At 41.6% G+C, this 24,471-nt stretch overlaps 1 protein-coding gene across 3 annotated transcripts in view; it reads right to left on the bottom strand.

Annotated features, from left to right (window-relative positions):
* tafa1b (TAFA chemokine like family member 1b) overlaps positions 1-24,471 on the bottom strand; it is a 532,382-nt gene that overhangs the window by 50,012 nt on the left and 457,899 nt on the right. For 2 of the 3 annotated variants that reach the window (XM_078543683.1, XM_078543684.1), the window contains exons 4-5: positions 14,807-14,931; positions 1,216-1,929 (exon numbers count right to left, since the gene is read on the bottom strand). In XM_078543683.1, the coding sequence (XP_078399809.1) occupies positions 1,885-1,929; positions 14,807-14,931 (170 nt within the window). In that variant the 3' untranslated portion in view covers positions 1,216-1,884. Of the gene's footprint in view, positions 1-1,215; positions 1,930-14,806; positions 14,932-24,471 lie in introns of those variants that run through there. The other variant, XM_078543685.1, reaches the window with a different exon arrangement.

Raw genomic sequence — 24,471 nt, 5'->3', positions numbered from 1 at the left:
CAGCCATTGAAAAGCCACTCACATATGGCTGATCTGGTAGGCAGAGACCTACCCATGAGCCCCCCTAAAAATGATGTGGTGCTGTTTGTGAAGCCTGGCGCTGATGACTGCAAGTGCTGCCTGAAGCAATGTAGGCAAACAAACCTCGAAGTCCTCAGCGACATGCAGCCCGCCAGGTGCACATCACTTATGTGCTGTTGTGAAACACGTTGGCGTGTTCTTCCGCTGACGTTGGTGGGTGGGGGGGGTGCGGGGGATAGGTAGGGTGAGCCTGGTGGGCTGGCCTTATAATGATATGCTGATGTATTACAATTATGTCAGATGGCGGGAAACACAGCCCGCCATCAGCGGACAGATCGGACAATCGCAAACGTTGGTTTCACGATGTCATGAAACTGAATTTTGGCCTTTTCACCATATTGTCATGCCGCCGAACACACATGACGCAGGCGGGCATGGAAAATCCCGGCACTGTTCTTGCCCCCAAGGGTGACTGAAGATCCCGAATGTTTTGCCATTCTATCCACTTCCTCCACTCAGACCTCCCAGTGCAGCACCTGGAAACCTTGGAGTCTGCTCTCTCCCCTGCCATTCCTTACTCTTCCCCAGATCAAGTCCTCTTCAACCATGACTCCCAGAACCTGCCCCAGCCAAAATGTACTCCCCTTTTAATAGGTGCGTGCAAGCCTTAAGTGGAACAAAAGGGAAATGCTGCAGAAAATACTGAGTTCTAATGAAAGGATATTGACCTGAAACAATAACTCTACTTCTCTCTCCACAAATGCTGCATGACCTGAGTATTTTCAGCATTTTCTCTTTTTATGCTAGTGGTGCTAGTCACTCACAATATTAGGCCCCTGCTGATGCATCCAGCCAGTGAACAGCATGGTTTGTGTCAGCTGGATGCCAAGATCATGGAAATGAACAGGCAGTGGGGAGTTGGCCTTTTCCCTTCAGGGCAATAACCGAATGGCCTACTTCTGCTTCTATTTCATATGTTTGTATGTGTGTAACTGACGCAGGTTAATCACACATCACAATGTCTATACTCGTTTTCAGGTTCTCTCCAATTTAGCCCTCTAAATTCTTTCACAATGATCAATATTTAGCACAAACTGACACAGATGCTCTGGTGAATATTTTTGAAATCATACTTGTACAATACTTAAGCAAATGCTTGGAATATGACAATGTTGCATTCAAGTTTCCAATATTCTTCATTAGTGTTTTTGCATCCTATTGATCTAGAGAGTAGTTTATCATCACTAATTCTCCAAACCCTAATTAGTAATTTGTATATCTGATATAAAGGACAACTCATTTAACCTGATACCGAGCAGTTGCCCGAAATGAAAAATTCAGCTGAGCGTTCTGGCATCTGGAGTTTAATAATTAAATGCAGCAACCATAAGTAATACAGGATATTTAATGCATACCAATTATGCAGCATGTTGCTCAGAAATTGTTTTCTTCTCTGCTGTACTTCCTTTAAATTCCAGCAGCAGTTTATAAAATATACCTGCTACACTTTATATATGTTATTAATTGTTGAAATGTGCAGTGTAAATACAGAATATTTGAAAGTGAAATTTCACACAATATTGCGACCAAACATATAAATATTTATAAAATGGTAACTGATGAATTTCATCTCTATTATTCAACTAGGAAAATATATACCTTAATTTTTCACAAATATATTTATTTTCCAGAATAGTTAAATCACATGAAATACTACTTGCAATTGTTAAACAAATACATGTTCTGTGCACCCTACAGTACCTTGGTCCCCATTGGAACACGGCTTACTATTAGATGAAATCATGATAGGTAAACTAATGTCTGTGATGATGGCAATCACTCCAACCACCTCATCTCACACGGTTACAGTTCCTCAACTCTTTCCATAATGTGGTCCTTTGCAATCAACTGAAATGCAAAATTCATGACAGCCATTAGACACTAAATTCGATCAGAGTGTTCCTTTGTTACTTGCGAATATAGATGTGGTCTTTCTGATTCCACGAAGTGACAGTATACCTCATCTCTTACCAGTTGGTCTTGCAGGATCCATAAGCGAGATTAAACCATGATCCTGGTTGAGTTCAATGCGTCAATAGGTTATGATTTCTGAGTAGTAATGTTTAGTAAGATACCTCAAAGAATACAACTTGAACAGACTGACATGCCTTGTATCACTCATAGAATTATTATGAGTGACATTTAAAGACTCTGAAATCGCAACAGAACCTTTCTATTACATTTCTGCAATTTCCTGATATATCCACTTATACACTGTTTCAGTGAAAAGGACACAAAAGGTATGCAGAGGGGAATCTATGAGGATGGATAGTTAAATGACCTTCTATCACATACTATGTGCCCACAGTCTCATCTCATGGAAGATCCATAATTGAAAGAAAAAAATAAAGCTGGAAATCATAACAAGGCACAGGAAATGTGTACAGATCTGCCAGCATCTGAAAAAAGATCGGTTAACATTTCATTTAGAGAAACTCTGCATCATAAATGATCTCTGCCTGGATATTAAGTTTTTCTTTTATTTGCAGATAGACCTGCTGTGATTTTCCAGAATTTACTGTTTTATTGCAGAGGAGCAGTCATGAAGCATTATGGCCCAGATTTTTGCCTCCCGGGTCAGGTGAGCAGAGTCAGGAGACTTCCTGGCTTGGCAAACTCAACCTTTAAAAATGTCTGCCTGCAGGTCGGATTTTCAGTCGGGGGCATGCCTGCTGAAGTACCTGTCATGGCGGGTGCCCCCAGAAGCGGAGAGGGCTTGGAGGTGGACCTAGTGCAGGTCGGGCACCACGGGTGCATATATAAAGTGCCCCCGGGGTGTTGTCAGTCCTAGTGAATGGAGCACGTTGGATGCCTTGGCTGGGGGGACGTTGTGGAGCGGTCAAGTGAGTGTCAAAGCTGTAAATGTTGTCCAACTGTTAGATTATCCTAGAATCCTGGATGGCCCATCATGGACTTTACCATTGATGCTTCCGAATGAAAAGTATGCTGAACTAAACCACTGAATGGATTCCCAAGACATAGCCATGGAGATGGCATTGCCGGGGAAGACAGTGGCATTGTGGTATTGTCACAGGACTGGTATTTCAGAGACCCAGGGTAATACTCTGGGGACCCAAGTTTGAATCAGATGGTGAAATTTGAATTCAATAAAAAAAAAAATCTGGAATTAAAGGTCTGTTGATGACCATGAAACCATTGTCAATTGTCATAAAAACCCATCTGGATCACTAATGCCCTTTAGGGAAGGAAATCTACTATCCTTACCTGGCCTACATTTGACTCCAGACCCACAGCAATGTGGTTCATTGTGGTTCAAATTCCCTTTGAACAAGGGCAGTTAGGGATGGGCAATAAATGCTGGCCTAGCCAGTGACACCCACATCCCATGAACGAATAAATTAAAAAAAACACAACTTGATGCAGATAAGATGCAATGATTTCGTAGTCTGGCTAGACTCAGCGGATGAATGAACAACAGTGTCATGCTCATTATCCCATCCACTTACCCTACTGCCACTTGCCTCTCTGGATGTGCCCACACTGTGGACCCTTGACCAGGTCCCTCACATTTGCACAGAGTAATGGCATAACAGTCTGAACAAAATGGCTAAGCCAGTAGGGCTGTCAGTTGTCCTTCAGCATAGCATGTCACCTTGGAGTGACAACTGCAACATACACGGCACCAAGCGCATGTTCTCTCAACCACACCATTAAGAGTATTCATAGATGAGATGATGTGCATGGTTAGTGCATGTAAGCCCACAAAAGTGAATGATAGCAATGTATTTTGAATTGCTCATGACCTTTCTCACCTTAAGCTTTCATTAATTAACTAATTAATTCATAGAGTGTTGCACAGATCAGCCGCATCTAAAGGTTAAGAGGCCAGCTGCCCCACATCTTTCTGACTGGAACCTGGAGGTCCTGGTAGAGGAAATCCAAAGGTGAAGAGAAATAATTTACCCAGCTGGCCACAAGCAAGAAGGCATGGGTGCAGATTGAGGTGGCAGTGAGCATCGCCGACGAACACAGAAGATTGTGGATTTGGTGCTGCAAAAACTTCAATGACTTTTTGCGTTCCAGCAAGGTGAGTAGCTTCACTCATAGCTATAGGGTAGAATTTTCGTGTCAGCGGGCGGCCGCGATCGGCTGGCCCAGGAGCAGCAGGGTAATGGACTGCCGACTGCAATAGGCTCCCAACAACGATTTCACACTGGCTGGCCAATTCACGGCACGATGAAAGGGGCAGGAGGAGGGCGAGCGCTGAAGTCAGCATGGGCGGAAGGAACGCGTCCTGAAGGCAGAGAGCTGCCTCACGGAGCTGAATAATTTAAAATCAATAAAAACAGAATGTAAAATCAGGATAAATTGTCCACGTGTCAGGATGAGACACCTCAAAATAAGGATGATGAAAATCTTTTCAAAACATTTTAATCTTTTTTAAAATTAATCACGGAAACTTCATCCCACCTGTGGATGAGGTTTCCTGAAAAACGCAAAGGCCGCCTGGTTGATTCGCCCACCTGCCAACCGTAACGTTGGACGGGCAGTGAAAAATCTCTATCCTTTGCTACTTTAATGGCCCTAATAGGCCTCTTAATTGTTGGTGGGTGCGTTGCCGACTCTCACGAACGCCCACCGACTGAAATATTGTGTGAGTAAGTGATGATGTCGGGACGCTTGGCTGAAGTCATCACACGCTATTTCACGCTCGAACGTGTCAGGCATGCATGCACACGCCGAGCAGAAAATTCTACCCATAGAGGTCCAAGGGAAGAGTAACATCTGCATGCTGCAGATCAGGTGCGAGACATGGCACATATAATCCTCAATGCTGAAGCAGAGGATTGTGTAAGCAACTCATTTAGTTGCGTGAAAACAGATGTGAATAGGCAGTATGATGCACAGATGCACTGAACTGCAGTACCTCTGTACGTCCTATATATAAGGGTGACATAAAATCATGTTGTGGTTGCAGAACAAAAGGACAGAGAATGCCTGAAAGATGGCCTGGACTGGGGGTGGGAGAGCATACCTGAGGCCCAAGTGCCCTGTCGAGCAAACAGCCTTGGAGGTCACTATGGTGCTGTGGTATAAGGGTCTGGCATAGAATGGGTTAATGTGGGACTGGGTACAGTACCATCCCACAGTATGATATAAAGGAACACATGATCTGGGTCTAGTGGGCTGTCTTGTACTGGACAGAGGTACAAGTATGGAGACAGCTCCTAGCTTAGACCTTATACTGCACCTATGTATATAGTTACAAGTGGTTAATATGCACTTACTGTTAAACTATACAAGACTCAGAACCTCTTCAGGAGACCTACGGAACTACACACATCTTACAACAGGTGCCAGAGTTGCTTGCTGTTGATGACGGTGAATCTCCAGTAGAAGGTGATAAAGAAGGTGTTGAGATTGCCTTGGCACATGGTGGTAATGGTGGAGGTCATGCTGTCACTTTGTTGAGCAGAATGGGATGTTGGCATGAGAGGGAATGCAACAATGAGGTTGCGTCATAAGAGCAGTGGGAGCATAGTTAAGGCAGTGATGTGCATCAGAGCATGCTTTCACAATGAGAAATATCTCAGTTTGTGTCTCAGGCAAGTCCCAGCTCTGCTGGCTCTCCCCCAGGTCCATTTCATCCCTGGCACACCAAGAATGGGAAGAGATATCTGAGGAGGCAGCATCACATATCAGCCAACAGCTGCCAACTCAGACACAGCCACTTCGGAGGGATGTAGTGCACATCATGGATGTAGTGCACAGTGTCATCGCACCAGAGTGCAGGAGGAGATGCCTGAATCAGAGACATCTGTGTACAGACCCCCTCAGAGGAGGGAGGAAAGTCACAATGATGTTCCAGTGGGCAGAAATGTGGAGCCTCAGAAGTCAGCTTTTGAGGCACAGTGTTTGTCCAATCAGGAGCAGATGTATGGACATCTGGTGGAGTTCCCTGAGGCAGTGGGGAGCTCTTGGACTGTGAATGAATGACTGTCATGAGCTCCACCTTGTCCCAGGGGTTCAGCTACATGACCTCTGACCATGAGAAATTGACCAATCTCGTGGAGAGACACATGCAGCAACACACGGAGTGGGTGCGTCTCGGCAAAGAAAGGGTGCAAGGCTCCCTCAGTAGCCTGGATAAGTCTGCTCAGAGTATGAGTGCTGACATTCATAGAACACATGAGGAGCTGCATACCACAGGATAGTCACACTGTTGGCCCAGCGGTTGCTGGATTGGATGACTGCTGCTTACAACATCCAGCCCTATTAACCCCTGAAAGGCCAACATATGGCTATGGAGGTAACCGAGGAAGGCTTCCTCGTCTTCTGCCACCTCCCCAGCCCCTCCACCACAGCCCTCGTCTGCTCCACATGTGGCAGTGACCATGGCTACCCATGCAGGGATGCAGGGGCTGCAGTCTGAGGGAAGTCCCTGCTGGGTGCCTGCACGATAAGGCTGGCCACCATGGTCCTCATTGCCCTTTGGACAGATAAGTGAGCAGCCTGCCTTCACCTTCTCTGAGGCAACGCGGGAGGCACTTTGTAGGAGTGTGTGTGAGCACTGGGCGCCATCTCGCCTAGAGCACTAATGGGTTCACTGTGGTTGCTGAATTCACATTGCATATATCACATTTGAACACTTCTACATGACTTGGTGCATGTGTGTACAAACTGTTCCTGATTGGACAATAGAAAGCTCAAAAGGAATGATAAAAATGTGAGTTAGCTTCTTACCAGTAATATTGAAGGCAGCATGCTGAGTTACATCTCAAAGTGGTTTTACCAGGAACAATGAGGTGGCCTGATTAGTGAGGCATGTGAGAGCTTCTTCCTTCTTTGTTGCATCACATAAGAGTCCAGGGGTCAAAGGCTCAGACACTAAGATGCTCCTTGTGTCTTTCAGTTTCCATCTAAGTGTGACTTTAAGGGAGGCTTGATGATCCCACTCCATGACCAGATGTTGGTCAACAAGTGCAAGTGAAGCATTGGTGCTGGGTGCCAGACATTCATCCGCATTGCAAAGTTGCACCTTGGCGTTGGTGTGGGCAGCATAGCTTGGTAGGCCATATATTGTCCAGTTGATGTAGGTTGTGTGCTGTTGCCAATACAATAGCTGCACTGTCATTTCCGGTGTCACAGGATGTGTTTTGTGCAGTTTGCGGAGATCTATGCAAGCCAGGACTGATGGATGTGGCGCCTAATTCTTAACTCAGACCATTGGCCAGAATGGATGTAGCACAAATTATTTCAATTAATTATCATGGCACAGTTGTCTAATCATCAAGCACGCGATACTATCTCTGCATGAACAATGCAAAATACACTTGGGTCAGCTTGTATAGGCATTAAGCCTTCATTCATGTCATTATCTGCATTGTGGGCATGGCTTGATGATGGTCCATTTGGAGGTATGAATGCATCATTCATGGTCAATGGCATTCATGCGAGAGGCCAGGATGAAAGAGAATTATGACCATGTGTGTTTGAAAGATGCTGACAACCATGTTTATGATGGAGAGGGTAGTTGCAGTTTGAATGTAACAGAATCTAACCCATTGATGTTGCTTCACTCCCTTGTGAGGGATAGGCAGTCCCTCCAGAGACTGTGTCGTCAAGGATCTTTCTGTGGAGATATGTCACCAGGGACTGTCTGATGGCAATAGTTATTTTGGAGAAGCTTACAAAAATCTATTCTGGACAAGGACCAACCCACTTGCACAGAATCAACCCTGGATGCATGTTCCTGCTTCCTTGGTTTTCCATCTTGTTGAGGTATGATGTCCTCGTTCTGCACACCCTCCCCACAGAGTAGCATTTGATTGTCCTCCCTCTCCTCCTTCCTGGTGCGCATGCTGCTGCATCTTCATTATGACCTTCAGCTGTCCCTCTGGGCTCCGAGTGCTCAGGTTGACTTGCTTCTACGGCTCCTATGTGAGAGGGTGCCATGCCCATTCTCTATGCTTCCTTGGACGAAGTGCTATGTGCACTTCTGAAGCACTAGTAACTTTCTTGGACCTGGGGGCAACAAAAAATTGCCCAAGCAGACCAGCAGCCCCACTTTCCCACTCCTTTGGGTCACGAGAGGACAGTGCGAGTTAAGTTCCTGGCACTTCTGGGGCATTGAATGAAGTTTTCAATGTAACTTTACAGGGGTACCTCATTTGTCCAAAGGGGTGCCTGGGCTCTCCAAAGGAAATGAACAATAAACAGACCTCCTCTGGCCTGGTCTGTTCTGCGCACTTCGGGATTCACGCAGTTAGGGTTCAAAAATCAGAAGTCAGTGGAGGCAACTGGTGATTTAAATGGCCAGCTGCCTCCATGTTTCGCACATGCATGAACCTGACCTGATTAAGCCCTGCCTCTGCAAAAATGGGAAATGTTGGCTTCGGGGCTGGGACTTAGATATTTTGGCCAGTTCCTGGATTTTCACCATGGTGAGGATCCTCTCCATCATGGTGAAAATCCGGGCCTGAGCAATTAAAGAAAAAAGGCTGGAACCTGTACTACCCCTTTTTTGATTCATTTTTAGGGTATTATATGAGATATTGAACAGGAGAGCTGCATTCATAACATGGCCAAACAGGTTGATTATCAGTCTGTAAATCCTTCCAATACTCCTGATGGCAGGTGGTAAGAGCGGGTGAGTTTCCTGGTCAGCCATCCTGCAGAAGGCAAATGGCAACGGCAATAATTTTCCAAGCATAATCATGGACCAATCCAATGGAAATCCATTGTCGGCAACACACTCATAAGGCACGGTCGCTGGAGGAGGAGGAGGATGAGATATTGGTCCGATTTTCAAGACTTGCATTTTTTTCGCAACTTTGCCCAAATTTTTGTCATGCTAAAATCAACTTGCAAATATTTCCTTTTGCAAACCTCTGTCGTTCTGCTGGACAATGTTCTGGGACATATTTTAAAATTGAATCACTACACAACACTAAAAAAGAAATACTGCACAAAAATATATTTATTTATAAGAAAGGCTATTCTTGTATACACTATAGAGTGAGATGGTTATCCTGATATTGCAATTGTGGGTGTAGCATAATTCAGTTACAATGATGAATTCTCCAATAAATCATCTATTTCAGTATGGGTCTACATCGATATTTCAAATAAAATGTCTTATAAATGATACATCATAGCATTCAAAAACTAAATAATCAATACTGACTTGAATAATTAGATTTAGAATATTATTTTTGTTAGATCAGAGAATCAAGAGCTAAGGCAGGTAAATAGAATTGAGGTACAGATTATCCATGATCTAAGTGAATGAATGGCAGAACAGGACTGGGGGGCTGAATGGCCTACTTCAACAAGTTTGTTTGGATAAAGGAACCATGACAGACGAACTGATCTAAAAAATCATATTATAAAGCTTTCATGCCAAGGTTACAATCCAAATTCATTTTTAAAATCAATTTGTCAATTCAAAATAAGAATCTAGAAATTGGTTATAAATCTACTTTGGATTACCAAGTTATACTGCTTCAGTAATATATAATTACCATCAGGGAGTTTTCACAAGTTGGACAAACCCCTTACTGACAATGGGGAAAGTCAAAATCCAAGGCCAGGATTTTCGGGCCCCACCATGGCAGGATCCATCAAAGGCAATGTGGAGGCCCAACTGAAAGTCCATTGACTTCCGGTGGGACCGGACGATCCTGGCGGCAGGCAGGGCCGGAAAATCCCACCGTTGGATTTTGAGTTTCACTATTGCCTCACTGTCGTAATATTTCACAAAAACTCAAATAGAAATCAGCTCTCCAATTTATGCCATTTTTTTTCATGGTGATTATTCTCAATAATTGGACAATTAGTTTCATGCATCACTCAGATAAATTCTATGCTATTCTCCCCACTGTACATTGCACAAATTTACTGAACCTGATGGTTTCCACCCCAGCTTATTAAAATAAGTAGGTAAGGAAATTGCAGACACGTTAATCATGATCTTGCAAAATTCTCTGGATTCAGGAATGTTCCCCTTGGATAGGAAAATAATCACTGTCACTTCATTATTTAAGAAGGGTGGGAGAGAGAAACCAAGAAATTAAATACCAGTTTAAAAAAAACATTTGTATTCATATTGTGCCTTTCATGTCCTCATGACGTGCTCTCAGAACATTAATGCAGGGTGGACACATTTCATGTTTGGTGCTGCATCATCTTTAACCAAATGATTCTATGACAACCACCCTAATACTGATGCATTGCAGTTGGTAAGCCACCTCCCTCCATTATCTAATTTTATGGCAACATTCTCCACAATGACTTACATTTGTACCATTTGAAGAAGTTGATATTTGACTGCTTTGAGGGAAAAGGGTGAGTGTTGGATGATTCTATTTAAATGATAATCTACATAGCTGATTATACTTAATACATGGTATATTGATGAATAGATTTTTTAAAACTTGAGATTGCACACTGCAGGTGTCTAACAGCATCAGTGTGATAACTGAATTCTTCTTCATATAGTGTATGTGATCTCACTGTCTAAATGGTTGTGAAACGGTGGGGCCCATTGCACTGGTTGGTACAAGTTTTGTCCAAGTGAGGCAAGGATAGGGCTTTGCAGGAGTCAGAATTGATGTTTCTTTATTTTTAACTTTTCTGAATGGTATCACTGCAGTGCTGCTGTGCTCTGAAAGGCTGCAGTGCATGTCAATCATGCTCACTCCTAATCAACCCATGCTCCCTGTGTTTAATCTCCTATAGGAACTGCCTTCATCTTGATGATCTGTGAAATGGAAGTCCCTTTTAGCAACAAATATATCAAGGAAAAATATGTACCTGGGGAAAATGCAAACCCTTCTGTTCCAGAGAAACCTAAGATTCAGCAGCCTGCTCCTTTCTTATTTGCATCTCATCAAACACTCTGAAGACATATTGGCAAAAATGGCAAAACAGATGTTACAAAAGAAGGGAAAACAGGACAATGCAAAGAGAGAAGGAAGAGAAAAAAGCAACACAAGAAAGACAAGTGGGGGTAAGAAAACAAGAAACAGAGGTGAAGAAGATGCTGAGTTCAGATTTTCCTACTCCTGACTTGCTGCTAGTGCTGCCTCCTGTTCAACTCATCTAATCTGCTGTCTCCCAGCAATTCAAGCCTATTGCAAGGGAGTTGGCAGCTGATCTGTGAGGAAGACTGTTCCATGTATTCAATATGAAATTTTCAGAGCAGCTTGTGCTACACAACAGGGTCAATGTTAATCCAGTCTGCTTGTTGGGAATTGTGTGCAGAGTGGGGGTTAATTTGGCAGGGTTTAAGATGACAGGAGTTAAAATGACAGGGAGTTTGCACTACATTTTCAAGGTGTTGCCACTGCTTATCATTCTACACTTGCCCCATAGGACTGGGGACTAATTTCAATGACAAAGTCTTGTCCCACTCACATCACTGGGCACTCATGTCATTTCAACTGTGGGTCCACCTAAGGCCACAATTCCAGCTACCCAACATTCTGGCCACCAGAGACCCAGGTAAGTGAGGTTTACTTTTTAATTTGTAAAAATTCTTGTGGATCAGGTGGAGATCTCCTACCTATCCTGGCCCCACAAGAACATCTCATGCATCTACAGGCTTCCATCCCACTTTCAATCACAGACTTCCTGAATTCCACCCTCAACCCCAAAATCTTCCAGCTCCTTATTTACTGTGCAGAGGTCCAGATTTGTGGAGTGGCTTCATGAATATGGCGGTCACCTGCTGGAACTTTTGTCATTCCCAGTGAAATTAGATGGGAGTCAAGCTGCACCATGCAAATGCAGACCTGAAGTTAAAACCTCGAGGGTTCATGCTCCATTCAGCCCCCACACCCTCAATTTCTGCCTTCAGTTTAAATTGGGACTAATGATTCTGTTTGTGAATTCTCCCAAAGCAGGTTGTTCCATTATAGAATTATAGAAGAGTATAATACAGAAGGAGGCCATTTGACCTATTGAGTCAGAGAAATCCCAGTTTTTCTAGTCTATCCATGTAATTATAATCCCTCATCCCCAGACCCATTCTAGTAAAAATCTTCTCTAAATCTCCAAAATCTTTGTGTCCTTAATCCTAAAGTGTGGTGTCCAGAATTGGACACAATGCTCCAGTAGGCATTGAGTCAGTATTTTATAAAGGTTTAGCTTAACTTCGTGATAGTTGTACTCTATACCTCCATATATAAAGTCCAAGAGCCCGTATGGTTTAATAACTGTGTCGTGCCCAGTAAAGACATATCATATTCCTAACTTTCAAGATAAAACTTGATTCAATGTGGACTCTTTGAAATTGACATTTAAAAAAAAAAATGGCTGATGTACAAGAAGGCCTTTGAAGATCAGATGACATGACTTGTGTATTCAAAAGCTGCCTCACTGTCTCACAAGGATAAAAGGATACATTCCAGGTTAAGAGGTGTCAACTGCACATATGCTGAGTCCATCAGAAGACATTCCTGAATTAAATGAGTTTCTTCAGAAACAAAGCAGGTGATTGTCTTTAGGATGAATGTCTTCAAACATGAAAACTTGCTGCTGGTTATTTAAATTGTCCACACTTATGTGTTAAAAAAACACATACATCTTCCTCTCAAAAGCTTGATTGTGAACAGTTGTGAGGTGATACATTTTGGTGGAGAGAAAATGCATGCTAAATAGTACAATTTTAATGGAGAAGCAAGAAGAGAGAGACCCTGTGGTGTTTGTGCACATATCTCTGAAGATGGCAAGATAGATTAACAAAACAGTTGTTACAGACAAGTTAAGAGAACTGATGAAATCCTTGCTCCTTTCCCAACTGTTCACTGCAGGAATTCCTAAGGTTAGTGTCCTAGGCCCAACTATCTTCAGTTGCTTCATCATGAACTTTCCTCCAACATAAGATCAGAAGCCATCCAGTATAAGACAGCCAGTTGATCAGCACCCCAACATTCACTTTCTCCACCACTGACACATTGTGGCACAAGTGTATACCGTCTAGAAGATGCACTGCAGTAACTTGCCAAGGCTCCTTCAACAGCACCTCCCAAACTCGTAACCTCTCCACTGAGAAGGCCAAAGGCAGCAGATGCATGGGAAAACCTTCAAGTTCCCCTTCAAATCACACAGCATCCTGACTTGTAATTATACTGCTGTTTCTTCTCTGTCACAAAATCCTGGAACTCTCTCCCGAAAAGGATTGTGAGTGTTCCTATATCACCTGGATTGCAGTGGTTCAAGAAGACAGCTCAGCACTGACAATGTTAGAAATGCAGGTCCTTTTAAGAGTAAACGAGGACAAGCTTCAGAGTGAATTAAGAGCAGGTGCTGCTTATTGAAGAGCTGGGTTTTTCCCCAGTAGGATATTTTTTTGCTTCTGGACAGGGAAAGGATCCAGAATGGAAGAATAGAAACTGGTATTTGTACTGAACTATAGTTTCATAATAAAACTGTTGTGATTCACAGAATGTCTTCTGCTGCCTGATTCAGTAAATAGATATCCACCTATTAAACAAGTACCACCTTCTCAGGGGCAATTAATGATGGGAAATAAATGCTGATCTTGCTAGCAGTATTCACATCCTAAGGCTAAATATAGAAATTTACAAAATTTTGTGTCATCTGCAAATTCCAAAGTTGTGCCCTGAACCTCCAATTCCAAGTCACTAATGTCTACCAAAACCCGCAGTGGCCCTAATATTGACCCTTGGGAACTTCACTGCACACCTTTCTCCAGCCATAAAAACAGCTATTCACCACAATTCTGTTTTCTATCTCTTAGTAAAGGGCAATTAAAAGAAATGAATTAGGAAGAAAAGAATACAGCTCGGTAATGAATAAGTGAGGATTATTGACTAAGAAATTAAAAGTTATAGTCTTAAGGAGGAAATGCATAAATATGGTCTGTTAAGCAAATAGTAAACTGAATATATCAGAAAATGAACTGGGATACTTAATATCAGGAGGATAGGAACAGGGCAACTGGCCAAAATAAAGGAAATTAGATTCAAGTGGAAAAGAAAGAATATGAAACAAAGAATTTGGTGGAACAATTCAGGGATAAGAGCAACTTGAAACTACTGTCAGGAAACCAGTACATTATTTTTGTCACACTTGGTTAACATGATGTATATCACATACTATTATGCCTACTCTAAACTGCTGAAAATGCAGCAAATGAACTGTTAAAAATCTTCCTTTTCTGCGATCATATCCCTTGAAACCACCTAAATTTCATTAGATTAAATTATTTCATAATCAGAAATGGTGATAGGTGTCAATCTATTTACTTAATTAAAAGGGAAATTCCACATAACATATATGCATATACGTTATATTTATCTCACATGAGGTATGCATGACTGTGTTGGGAGCTGTAGGGTATGGGAAAATAAAATTTCTTTCTAATATTGGAATGCATTGAATGCATTGCTTATCTATTCCCAATATTAATCAGTGAATTATTTTTAATCCACCCACAACAACAACCAATTTTTTTGTCAGTTTTCTGTGACTAGAATATCCCATTGTTCCATGTACTGAGAGAGGAAATGTTTTTGGCAGAGGGCTGAAGTGAGAAAAGCTGACAAGGGGAGACTTTGAGAGACTAAGCTTTACTCAATGTAGATGTTTTAAAAAAGAAATGACAACCAAATTACTTGACAGCATTTGAAAAATGCACATACCTTTAATTATTCATCTTTTAATTCAATTGTTTAAGGTTTTCAGTTTGACTTTGAAATACCAGACCAATTTCTTTGTGATCTAAATACATTCTTACCTTTGTGGTCTTAACTCTATTGCCAGAAGCACACATCCATCCTGAATTATCTGGTAATGTCTTGCACTCCTCTCCCTCTACACAGGGGTCCATCTCGCACCACCATTTTCCAATAACAATGGAAGCTTTAGAAAGTCATGGAACAGATAAAAGAAATGGCTAATGAATCATTGTTCAAAGAAATGTTTAATTCAGTGTATTATGTTCTTTATTCTTTCTCAAACAGTCTTTGTGATAACAAAAATAAACTTAACAGTTGTGTAAAATGTAAACAAATCAAATTTTTTAAAGCATTGTGAACGATTTGATATTTCCAGGTTTACTAAGAGCTGCAAAACAAAAACAGAATTACCTGGAAAAACTCAGCAGGTCTGGCAGCATCGACGGAGAAGAAAAGAGTTGACGTTTCGAGTCCTCATGACCCTGCGGAAGGGTCATGAGGACTCGAAACGTCAACTCTTTTCTTCTCCGCCGATGCTGCCAGACCTGCTGAGTTTTTCCAGGTAATTCTGTTTTTGTTTTGGATTTCCAGCATCCGCAGTAGTTTTTTGTTTTTATTACTAAGAGCTGCATCTGCCATGCTGCTAAAGGAGAGAAACATTCAATGTATGAATTTATTTCAAACTGGTCCCACCAGACTCCCACCATTTCATTGTTCGTGCATATGTAAGGTCTCAGGTATCTGCCATGTGAACAATTCCATCTGTCAGATTATTTTATTTTCTCTTTTTGTAGGTCAACAACACTTCAATTTGTACTCAGTAGAATTGTAGGACTTCACTTCCTAAGCACATTGGTGCATTAATGCCATTCTATACCATCGAATGGTAAAACATGGTTTTACACACAACTTCAGCTAAGTGCTTTTCTCCAGAGAAACAAGAAATATTGTTGGTGGTTTGGGGGGTGGAGGCGGTGGAGTGCAGGTTTTACCATTGGCCATAATTGCTCACCTCGTTGAAAGCAATATTGATAATGGGCTGGGGCAATAGTATGTAACCTGGATTATTCAAAGGAGAAGAGAAATATTTCAAATTTATATTTACATTTTTCTTTTCCCCTCAACTTATATTTCATATTTAAATCACTGGCCATAAACTGCTCCAAACTTTGCATAGTAAATTCACATACCCATATAAATCTATACCTGTTGTGATAGAATAATCAACTCAGCTTTTCCCCAGTTGACAGACAAAAGTCAAAAGGTAACCTTATTTCCGTTATAAATTGCAATTATAGAAATGCTTGGATTTGTGCAAAACGGTCTAAAAAATTGTAGTAATCTTCTGATAATTTGTGTGAGTCAACACCTCAAAAGGCAAATAAAATGAGCTTCAATTGGATTTTTATTTTAGAAAGTGCTTCTACTGTGCTTAAATTATTGTAGGATGATTGTGATTGATTGGCCAACACCACCATCGCTTATCTGAATGCAAGATAGAAATGCAGGTTTATTTTAAAAGACATCTTTCTCTCTATTCCTTCAAAACAGGATACAAAGACCATTTTAGATCTTGCATCTGTTCACATTAGTGATTTGCTTTGGAAATGGCAATGTATCTGTTCTGCTGGCTTCAGCAACATGCCTGGAATATAGCTGAAGGGCTGTATCCGTGTCACCAGCCGTCTCCAAATGGCAATGAGAATAGGAAATGATATCTTTCAAGATCATGCTGGCACATGAAAGGAGTAGAACTCGAAAGAGGAAGCAAAATTATTTTCAGCCAGCAGCACCTACATTAAAATTGCAATTGCCTATTTTCTACAAATGTCATTGGGAAATGGAGTCCACCAGGTTGGTGGTGTAAAGCCACTACACTTAAGAATCAGGAGCAGCTGCTGCAGTGACCAAAATAGCCCTGTCTGGGTCATTACAAATTCCATGAAACAAGAATGAACTACATCCCAATGTAATAGGTCTGTCCTATTAATAGTGTAGGATTGAGGAAAACAGGACAAAACAAGAAGGCTTGCTTGTCTTATGTATTTTAGAGTTACTTCTTACACTAAGATTTATTCTGATACTCCTTACTTCTGAACACTTAATGTATCATCACGGATAATAATGTGAAAAAAACATAGCCCATCAATAATGGGTTTTTAAATCTATCATGAGGATATGAATAAGCCATTATTCATTGTTAAAGAGAGATGCTAACAAAATGACACCTAAAGGATATTCATAAGGAAAATATATTTTAGTTAATTTCAATATGCAGTAAACATTTATTAACCTTAAAAATGTCTGAAAAAATAGGCTTTTATATAATGTTTAAAGTACAATGTTATAATTTATTGTGGTTTGTTCAGTTATGGTAATCCAAAGCTCGGAGTAATGTTCAGTGTTTCCCTTTACAAATATGCTTAAACACGCTTTTGGCGTCTAACATATGGTTTATATAAGCTATGAGAATAGAGAAATTGTAATTTTATTCCTGGTTTGTTCTATAACAGAAGTTCCCTGGCTCAGCGATTGGAATATGTAATAGCTTTTTTTTATTGTCTTGCTCCACTTGCTGCGACAGAAAATTGCCATGCTGAAATATAATGTAAATAAAGAACCAGGATTTCAGGCAGTAGTGGGGAGACAGTTAAGTATGGCTTATGAAAAGATTATGAGACAGGATCATTTTTTCAGCCTTTCTGTGATAAAAATGTAATTAATTTAGCAATGTCTTCAATTAAGCGGACACGGTTCTCACAGTCTCATTAAGATGCTTTGTGGGTTGCTTAGAGGGTTTTTAAAGGAGGCAGCACAGCACTAAATAATTTTACATCTGGCGAAAATAAATGTGAATCTGTGCAGCATATGCAGTATGTGACCCTTAGATTACCTATTAGCTTGAAGCCCATTCATGCTGAATAGAGTGAGACACTGCACTTCCTCTTTTCATTGAATTTGGCTGCTTGCCAATGAGATTTTGAATTTGGGAATTTCAGAGGCCATGACCTGTAGGATTAGTTGGTATCAACACCGTGGTCATGTGCTTACTGCAGTTTGCAGCATAGAATCAACAGCAACATATGCTCTATACAACAGTTGCATATGATAGAAGGTAGGCTTAGTTTTCAGAATCCAACATTTAGAGATATAGGCCGGAATTGTACGGCCCCGTCTCGGCGGGGACAGAGCCACAAAATGCGGCGAGCCAGTCTAAACTCCATTGACTTTAGCGGGACCATAAAATCCCACTGGCGCAAAATTGAGGCCATTGTGTGGGGTTTACATTCTGGGTTCAGGAACCCGATGTTGGGGCCAGTTCTGGGTCCCAACCGCACAAGGGATATTTCATCACAAATTTTAAAGCATCAGCCCATTAATGCTCAGGAAGCAGGCTTGCTGTCCAATTAAGGATGGCAGGCAGACTCCCGAGGCTTGAGGGCCAATGGGAGGCCCTCTGGCAATGACAAATTGACGGCACTACCAAACGAGGTGGGAGATACTGATTTGTAATGGAGAGAGAGATCCATCTCAACATGGAGACTCCCTCTGAATTAAAGGTCAGATATTTTTTAAAATTTAGAACAGCCACAGCTGCCTGGTTGTGATCATTGAGGGAGAGCCCCTCCTTCGAACGGCCGGCCACAGTTCTGGCCCAGTGACCATGATGGGTGTGGGTGGGGGTCTCTCATGGGGTTAATCACTATGCCCCTTCCCCAGCCTGAGGCCGCCGCGATGCAGCGGCTGTGCTTTGGCCCAATGTGCAAAGGCTGCATGCTGATTAGAAATCCCAGTCAACATAGGAAAAAAGCCTTGATAGGCTCTTATTTGTCTTCAATTGGCTATCCACTGCTTTTGAGCAGCTAGCCATTCCAACCCTTATCCAGCTTCATTAGAAATGATTCAGGGGTGGGATCGTGGCACCGAACCAGTATGACGGCCATCAGTGTGAGATTGGTGCCCAGCCAACTCTAACCCCAACCCTGTGGCTGACTGAAAATCCCACCCATAATGTTGAACTAAGTAACTGACTCCCAAAAATAGAAATGTTCAAAGTTTTCAGAAGCAGTTCTTCTGAAAAGGTCATAGTATTGTATATGAAGAAACATTGTATATGTGGACTTTCAAAAGCTCTTTGTTAAGATACCACATAAGAAGTTTGTTTTGAAAATAAAAAGAAATTCTCAGGCTGTGGGTGAATGCCACAATTAGTGCCCATCCTTAGTTGTCTTGAGAAGGTAATGATGTGCCTTGTCTTTAAACCACTGCAGTCTTGTGGTTAACGTTCCCACTATGGCAGGGAATTCTAGTATTTGGAGCTCTCTTATGGCCCTCTTATGGCCAGTTGTGTATGTGTGTACAGTAAAGTCCCACCTTTCGTAACTTCCCTGTTAGTATATTTGCTTACCCGTACTAAAGCCTTTGTACACCACATCACCCATCGTGAGCAATTGCTTGCTTATCCGCATTTTCTTTCACCTCTCTTCTCTTTCCCCAAGGAGGCTGCAGCCATGATGGAACAGACACCTCAACATGATTTAACGGGAGATGGCATTGGAGTCTCTGGAAGCAGATTCCTCCCATTAGTCCTGGCCATGGACATTTAATTCTCTTTTTTTAAGCACCTTTCCGACAGGGGTGAGAAGTGGTGCCTGGAATGGCTGCAGCTGAAATGCAGCCTGAACAGAGAGATTAACCTGGAAATGTCCGAATCTCTCAGTCCAGAGCTACAATAATGGCTCTGCTCAATTTTGAAATGTTTATCGATTTTGTCTGCCAGTTTTGAAGTGATTCCTTTTTTTCCCTCAAATGAGGACTGTCTCTTTTAAAAATTTTCAACGCATGACTTGTATTGCTCAGAGGCTCCCCCCTACCTGCCACTATCTGTCACATACAGGTCCAGTACCACAATTTGCTGTACAGTAACTGCACAAACCAATGCTGCCCTCACATTGCTGGAACCTATCTAATTGACTCCCATTGAGAAGTACGTTCATCGTTTGCAATTTCGCTGTTTACGAGGTTTCATGGGAACTTAACCCTGCGAATGGTGGGACTTTACTGCATATAAACCAAACCTGGGTAGACAAGTTCACTTTTGTACCATACTCCATATTGTACAAAATGAGTGCTTTTGTTCCGCAAGGATATCACATTCTGGCGACAAATGTGGGATCATAGATTCCTTAGCAAAACAAACTTGGGTTGGAGAAGCTTCCAGCTAGACAACCGAGGAACTTGTGAGTGTTCTTTCTGTGAGAAATAGGCTGTTATACACGTGGGTGGACTGACCGTCAAAGGTGCCTGTGTATTATTGGGCAACTGGGGGAGTACAGCCATCACTGAGAGTCTTTCTATGTGGAGTGGTTAGAGATGTTTTTCACTGTCATCAATATCCTCAAAGATCCTGATAATCCATCTGTCAACCAGGCAGTGGAGGAAAGGAAAAGGGCAATCATTTTGACTGAAGCAGGCCCGTGAGTGCAGGAGACGCTCAAGAATTTGCTCACCCCAGCAAAGCCAAATGACATGCTGCTGTTGGACATTTTGATTAGGCTTAAGTAGCGCTTTGAAGCTTTGATATTTCCATTATTGGGAGCCAATTGGTTGGCCCAATATTATAGGCAGGATTTTAGTCAGCCATGGGGTTGGGATTAGAGGTAGCTGAGTTGGCAATCCCAAGTGTTTGGAGATTGCAGAAAGCTATTGTTTTGGAGCAAGGAACATTGGAGAGTTTATCATGGCCTTGAAAAAGGCATCCAGCATCATTTTAGAGAATTTCAAGAGAAAGTGCTGTGGGACAGATATGTTTGTGGTTTAAAAAGTGAATGCATTCACAGTAAGTTGATGACATTGCCAACGTAAAGTTTTGACATAGCTTGTCAAACGTCATTGTCCATGTGCATGGCACAATGTGACTCAAGAGAAATTAGAATTAACAATCAATGAAGAGGGTCATCTCAGCCATGTATGTCACAAGAAGGTCAACAGAGAGAACACTGGTTGGATGAAAAGCCAGTTGCTGCATATGGTCATTGAACAGCAACAAATAAATGAGGGGGCAGTTGAGATCCATATGATCAGAAGCACAAGGATGCCCAATGGAAATTCACAGGGCACTGTGGTCCAAGTTGCATTGGATGGAGCTGTGGTAGACATGGAGGTTGACACGGGCACATCAGTTAGTGTGATTCTTCAGTTGCTATATTGTGAAAAGTTGAGTCAACATCAGCTGGAAAAATCATGAATACAGTTGCGCAGTTACGGAGGAGTGAAAATACCCATAATTGGCAGAGGGTCACTTCTGTCCACATACAATGAACAATGTGCAAAACTGCCCATCATTGTTGTGCAAAGCAAAAAAACTGGCCTTGTTAGCAAGAAACTGGTTAGCAGCACTCAAGTTAAATTGGAATGAGATTTTTCATGTTGAAGTGAGATTCACAGATGCAAGACAATGTGATTGACAAGTACCCTCAGGTGTTTAGTGAAACTGACAAACTAATTCAAGGAAACAAGGCTAACGTACATGTTCAGAGCAGCTGTGGCTCAGTTCATAGCACCCTCGCCTTTGAATCAGAGGGTTGTGGGTTCATGTCCCACTCCCGGAAACCAAGAACTGTGATTGTACTCGAAAGAGTTGCAATCTGTGACTGTTGATAACTCAAAAGAGTTTCAGAGCAACGCAGGCCATGTCCAATGCTCTGTGCTCCAAGAGAGAAAGTAGAGCAAGAACTAAAAAGACTCAAGTCTGAGAACGTTATCTCTAAAGTCAAACAGAATAATTGGGCTACTCCCATAGTGGTGGTAGCAAAGTCAGATGGTAGTGTAAGAATATGTGGGGATTATAAGGGAACGGTAAATCGGGTACTAGAATGTAATCCACTGATACTTTGCCAAATGTGGTGGATCTGTTCAGAATACTGGCAGGATGCCAACATTTTTGAAAGTTAGATCTGACAAATGTTTATCTGCAACTTGAGTTAGATGATGAATCTAAGTCATATTTGACCATAAATACACATAAAGGACGATTTCAATTTCATAGACTGCCATTTGGTGTTTCTTCAGCCCCCAGAATTTTTCAAGGGGCATTGAACCAAATTTTGCTAGGAACTGATGGAGTAATATGCTATTTGGATGACATGCTTTTTTTAGCTCCAAACAGATGGACTCATGATGATAAATTGAAAGAGGTGCTCAAACATATGGGAAAGCATGGAATTCAGCTGAAAGTACACACATGTGAGATGTTTCAAAATCCAGTAGAGTACTTGCATCACAGGGTAAACAAAGATGTGTTACATCTTACCAAGAGTAAGGATCAAGCAATAAGAAATGGACCACATCCTCAGAATATTTCTAAGCTCAGACCATTTTTGGGGCCTAATGAATTACTACGATAAAATCATACCAAATTTGGTGACCTTACTGCATCCATTGAATGAACATGGGTGTTCCATGGAATTGGCTAGAGTGTGACAAGGCATTTACTTTGAGATGGGGAGATGTTGGCATAGTGGTAATATCACTGGACTAATAATCCAGAGACCCAGGCTAATGCTCTGGGTTCAAATCTAGTCAAGAAAGTTGGTGGAATTTGAATTCAGTTAATAAATCTGGGATATAAAGCTAGCCTGGTGTATAATGGTGACCATGAAGCTATTTTTGATTGCTGTAAAAATACACCTGGTTCACTAATGCCCTTTGTGGAAGAAAATCTTCCATCCTTATCTGGTGTGGCCTACATGTGACTCCAGACCCACACCAATAGTGGTTGATTCTTAACTGCCCTCAAATGGCCTAAGAAGCCACTAAGTTGAAGGGCAATTAGGAATGGGCAACAAATGCTGGCCTTGCTTACAATCCCATGAAAGACTTTTTAAAAAAGTCAACTGGTTGAGGGTATAGTGCTTGTACATTATGATGTGTCCAAAGAGATTAAGCTAGCACGTGATGCCTTTGGCCATGTTCCAGCATATTATGAACTTTCAGACAATACTTTAAAATTTTGAACAAAAACAGACTAATTAAAATGGCCACTGTGGCTTTTGGCACTATCAGCTCCTGACAGTCCTGAGACTCAAGAAAATACCTAATTAAATATGGACATTCACATCCGACCAGGAAATTTACAGATCCCTTTGTTTAAGGATGTAATGTCAACAAAAGGACTGTAGCATTCCAGTCAATCTGCCTTTCAGGTTGACCATGGACAAAAGACATATCAAAACTCAATGGGTGTCAGACAAATGTGAATGGGTTCCCCTTGACCTCCCATTGTATTATGATGGTCCCTCATTCCAACCCAGATTGGATAAATTTCAAAGTGTCAAATGACAAACACAGGATGATCACCCGCTTTATTTGGAAAAGGACTTTGAACTTGTAACAGATCACATGGGTGAGTCAGCCATGTTTGTGGCCTTTTATAAAAGCAAGATGCTGCTCTGGACAGAAATCCATCAGAAAGCTATTGAACCAGCTGCATTGAACTAAGCAGCTAAGGTAATAAACAGGAATGCTTTGAAAGTGGGAGAAGGGCTCTCTCCAACCTGTTTTAACTTCAAGTTCACCTGAGATTGAAAATCCTGGAAAGTCAACTACAAGAAAACTGACTGAGAAACCTCTGCCAACAAGAACTTCATTTCAACAAAAAGCATCAACTGATCTTAGAAACTACAGGCCTGCAATAAAAAGAGAGTAAGACAATTATATGTTGTAATTGTATTTTTTTTCTTCTTCATCTGTATCTAATTTTTGTTTGTGTGACAGGGTGGGTGAGTTGAGTGAGTGAGATGTCACATTTAAACCTCCAGGTCAAATGTGGGATAATAAATAACCTTCATTATTTTAAAACCTCAAAAAAAGCTTGCTGCTGGAATCATTTAAATTGGCACAATCACTCTGAGGTTAAGAAACTCCATACACCTCACACACAAAAAATACATTGATCACAGACAGTAAAAAAACACATATATTTTGTCCGTGACATTTTTCATGTGAAGTAGGTGCTGTGATCTCCAATATACTGGATAATGGTGGGGAGGAATCAATTAAATTTGCCTCTCGCATCCTCAGTGCCAGTGAGTGAAATTATGCCCAGATATAACGTGAAGCAGTGTCTTTTATTTTTGGAATAAGAGGATTTCATAGGTATTTCTATCATTGTAGCTTCACAATCAAAACTGACCATAAGCCACTGATGGCTACTGTCAATCCAAAGTCTCCAGTACCCACTTTATCTGCAGCCCAACTGCGGAGATGGGATTTGATTTTGTCTACTTATAAGTTCAACATTAAATATAGATGATCGGAAGATCATTGTAATGATGATGCGATGTCTACTGTCATCATCAGAAGTAGAACCCAACAGGGAAGATTATTGTTAACGTTTCAAGTCCGAATGACTCTTCATCAGAACTAAGAAATATATTTCTTAGTTCTGATGAAGAGTCATTCAGACTCGAAACGTTAACTGTATTCCTCTCCACAGATGCTGTCAGACCTGCTGAGTTTTTCCAGCTATTTTTGTTTTTGTTTCAGATTTCCAGCATCTGCACTATTTTGCTTTTATCTTAGGGAAGATTATTTTTCTTTCCGCACATAGATGAGTTGCCTGCCATACCAATGACACTAGTAGAACAACTTGTAGGGACCCATTATTGGCAAAAGTATACAACTATCTTCCAATTGGGTAGCCAACACCACTCGTGGATTTAGA

Source organism: Cetorhinus maximus, chromosome 6 (genome assembly GCF_964194155.1).
Source record: "Cetorhinus maximus chromosome 6, sCetMax3.hap1.1, whole genome shotgun sequence".
NCBI classification, from domain to species: Eukaryota; Metazoa; Chordata; class Chondrichthyes; order Lamniformes; family Cetorhinidae; genus Cetorhinus; species Cetorhinus maximus.
The sequence above is the reverse complement of the archived record's forward strand: the minus strand, read 5'-3'. Positions and strand labels throughout refer to the sequence as shown.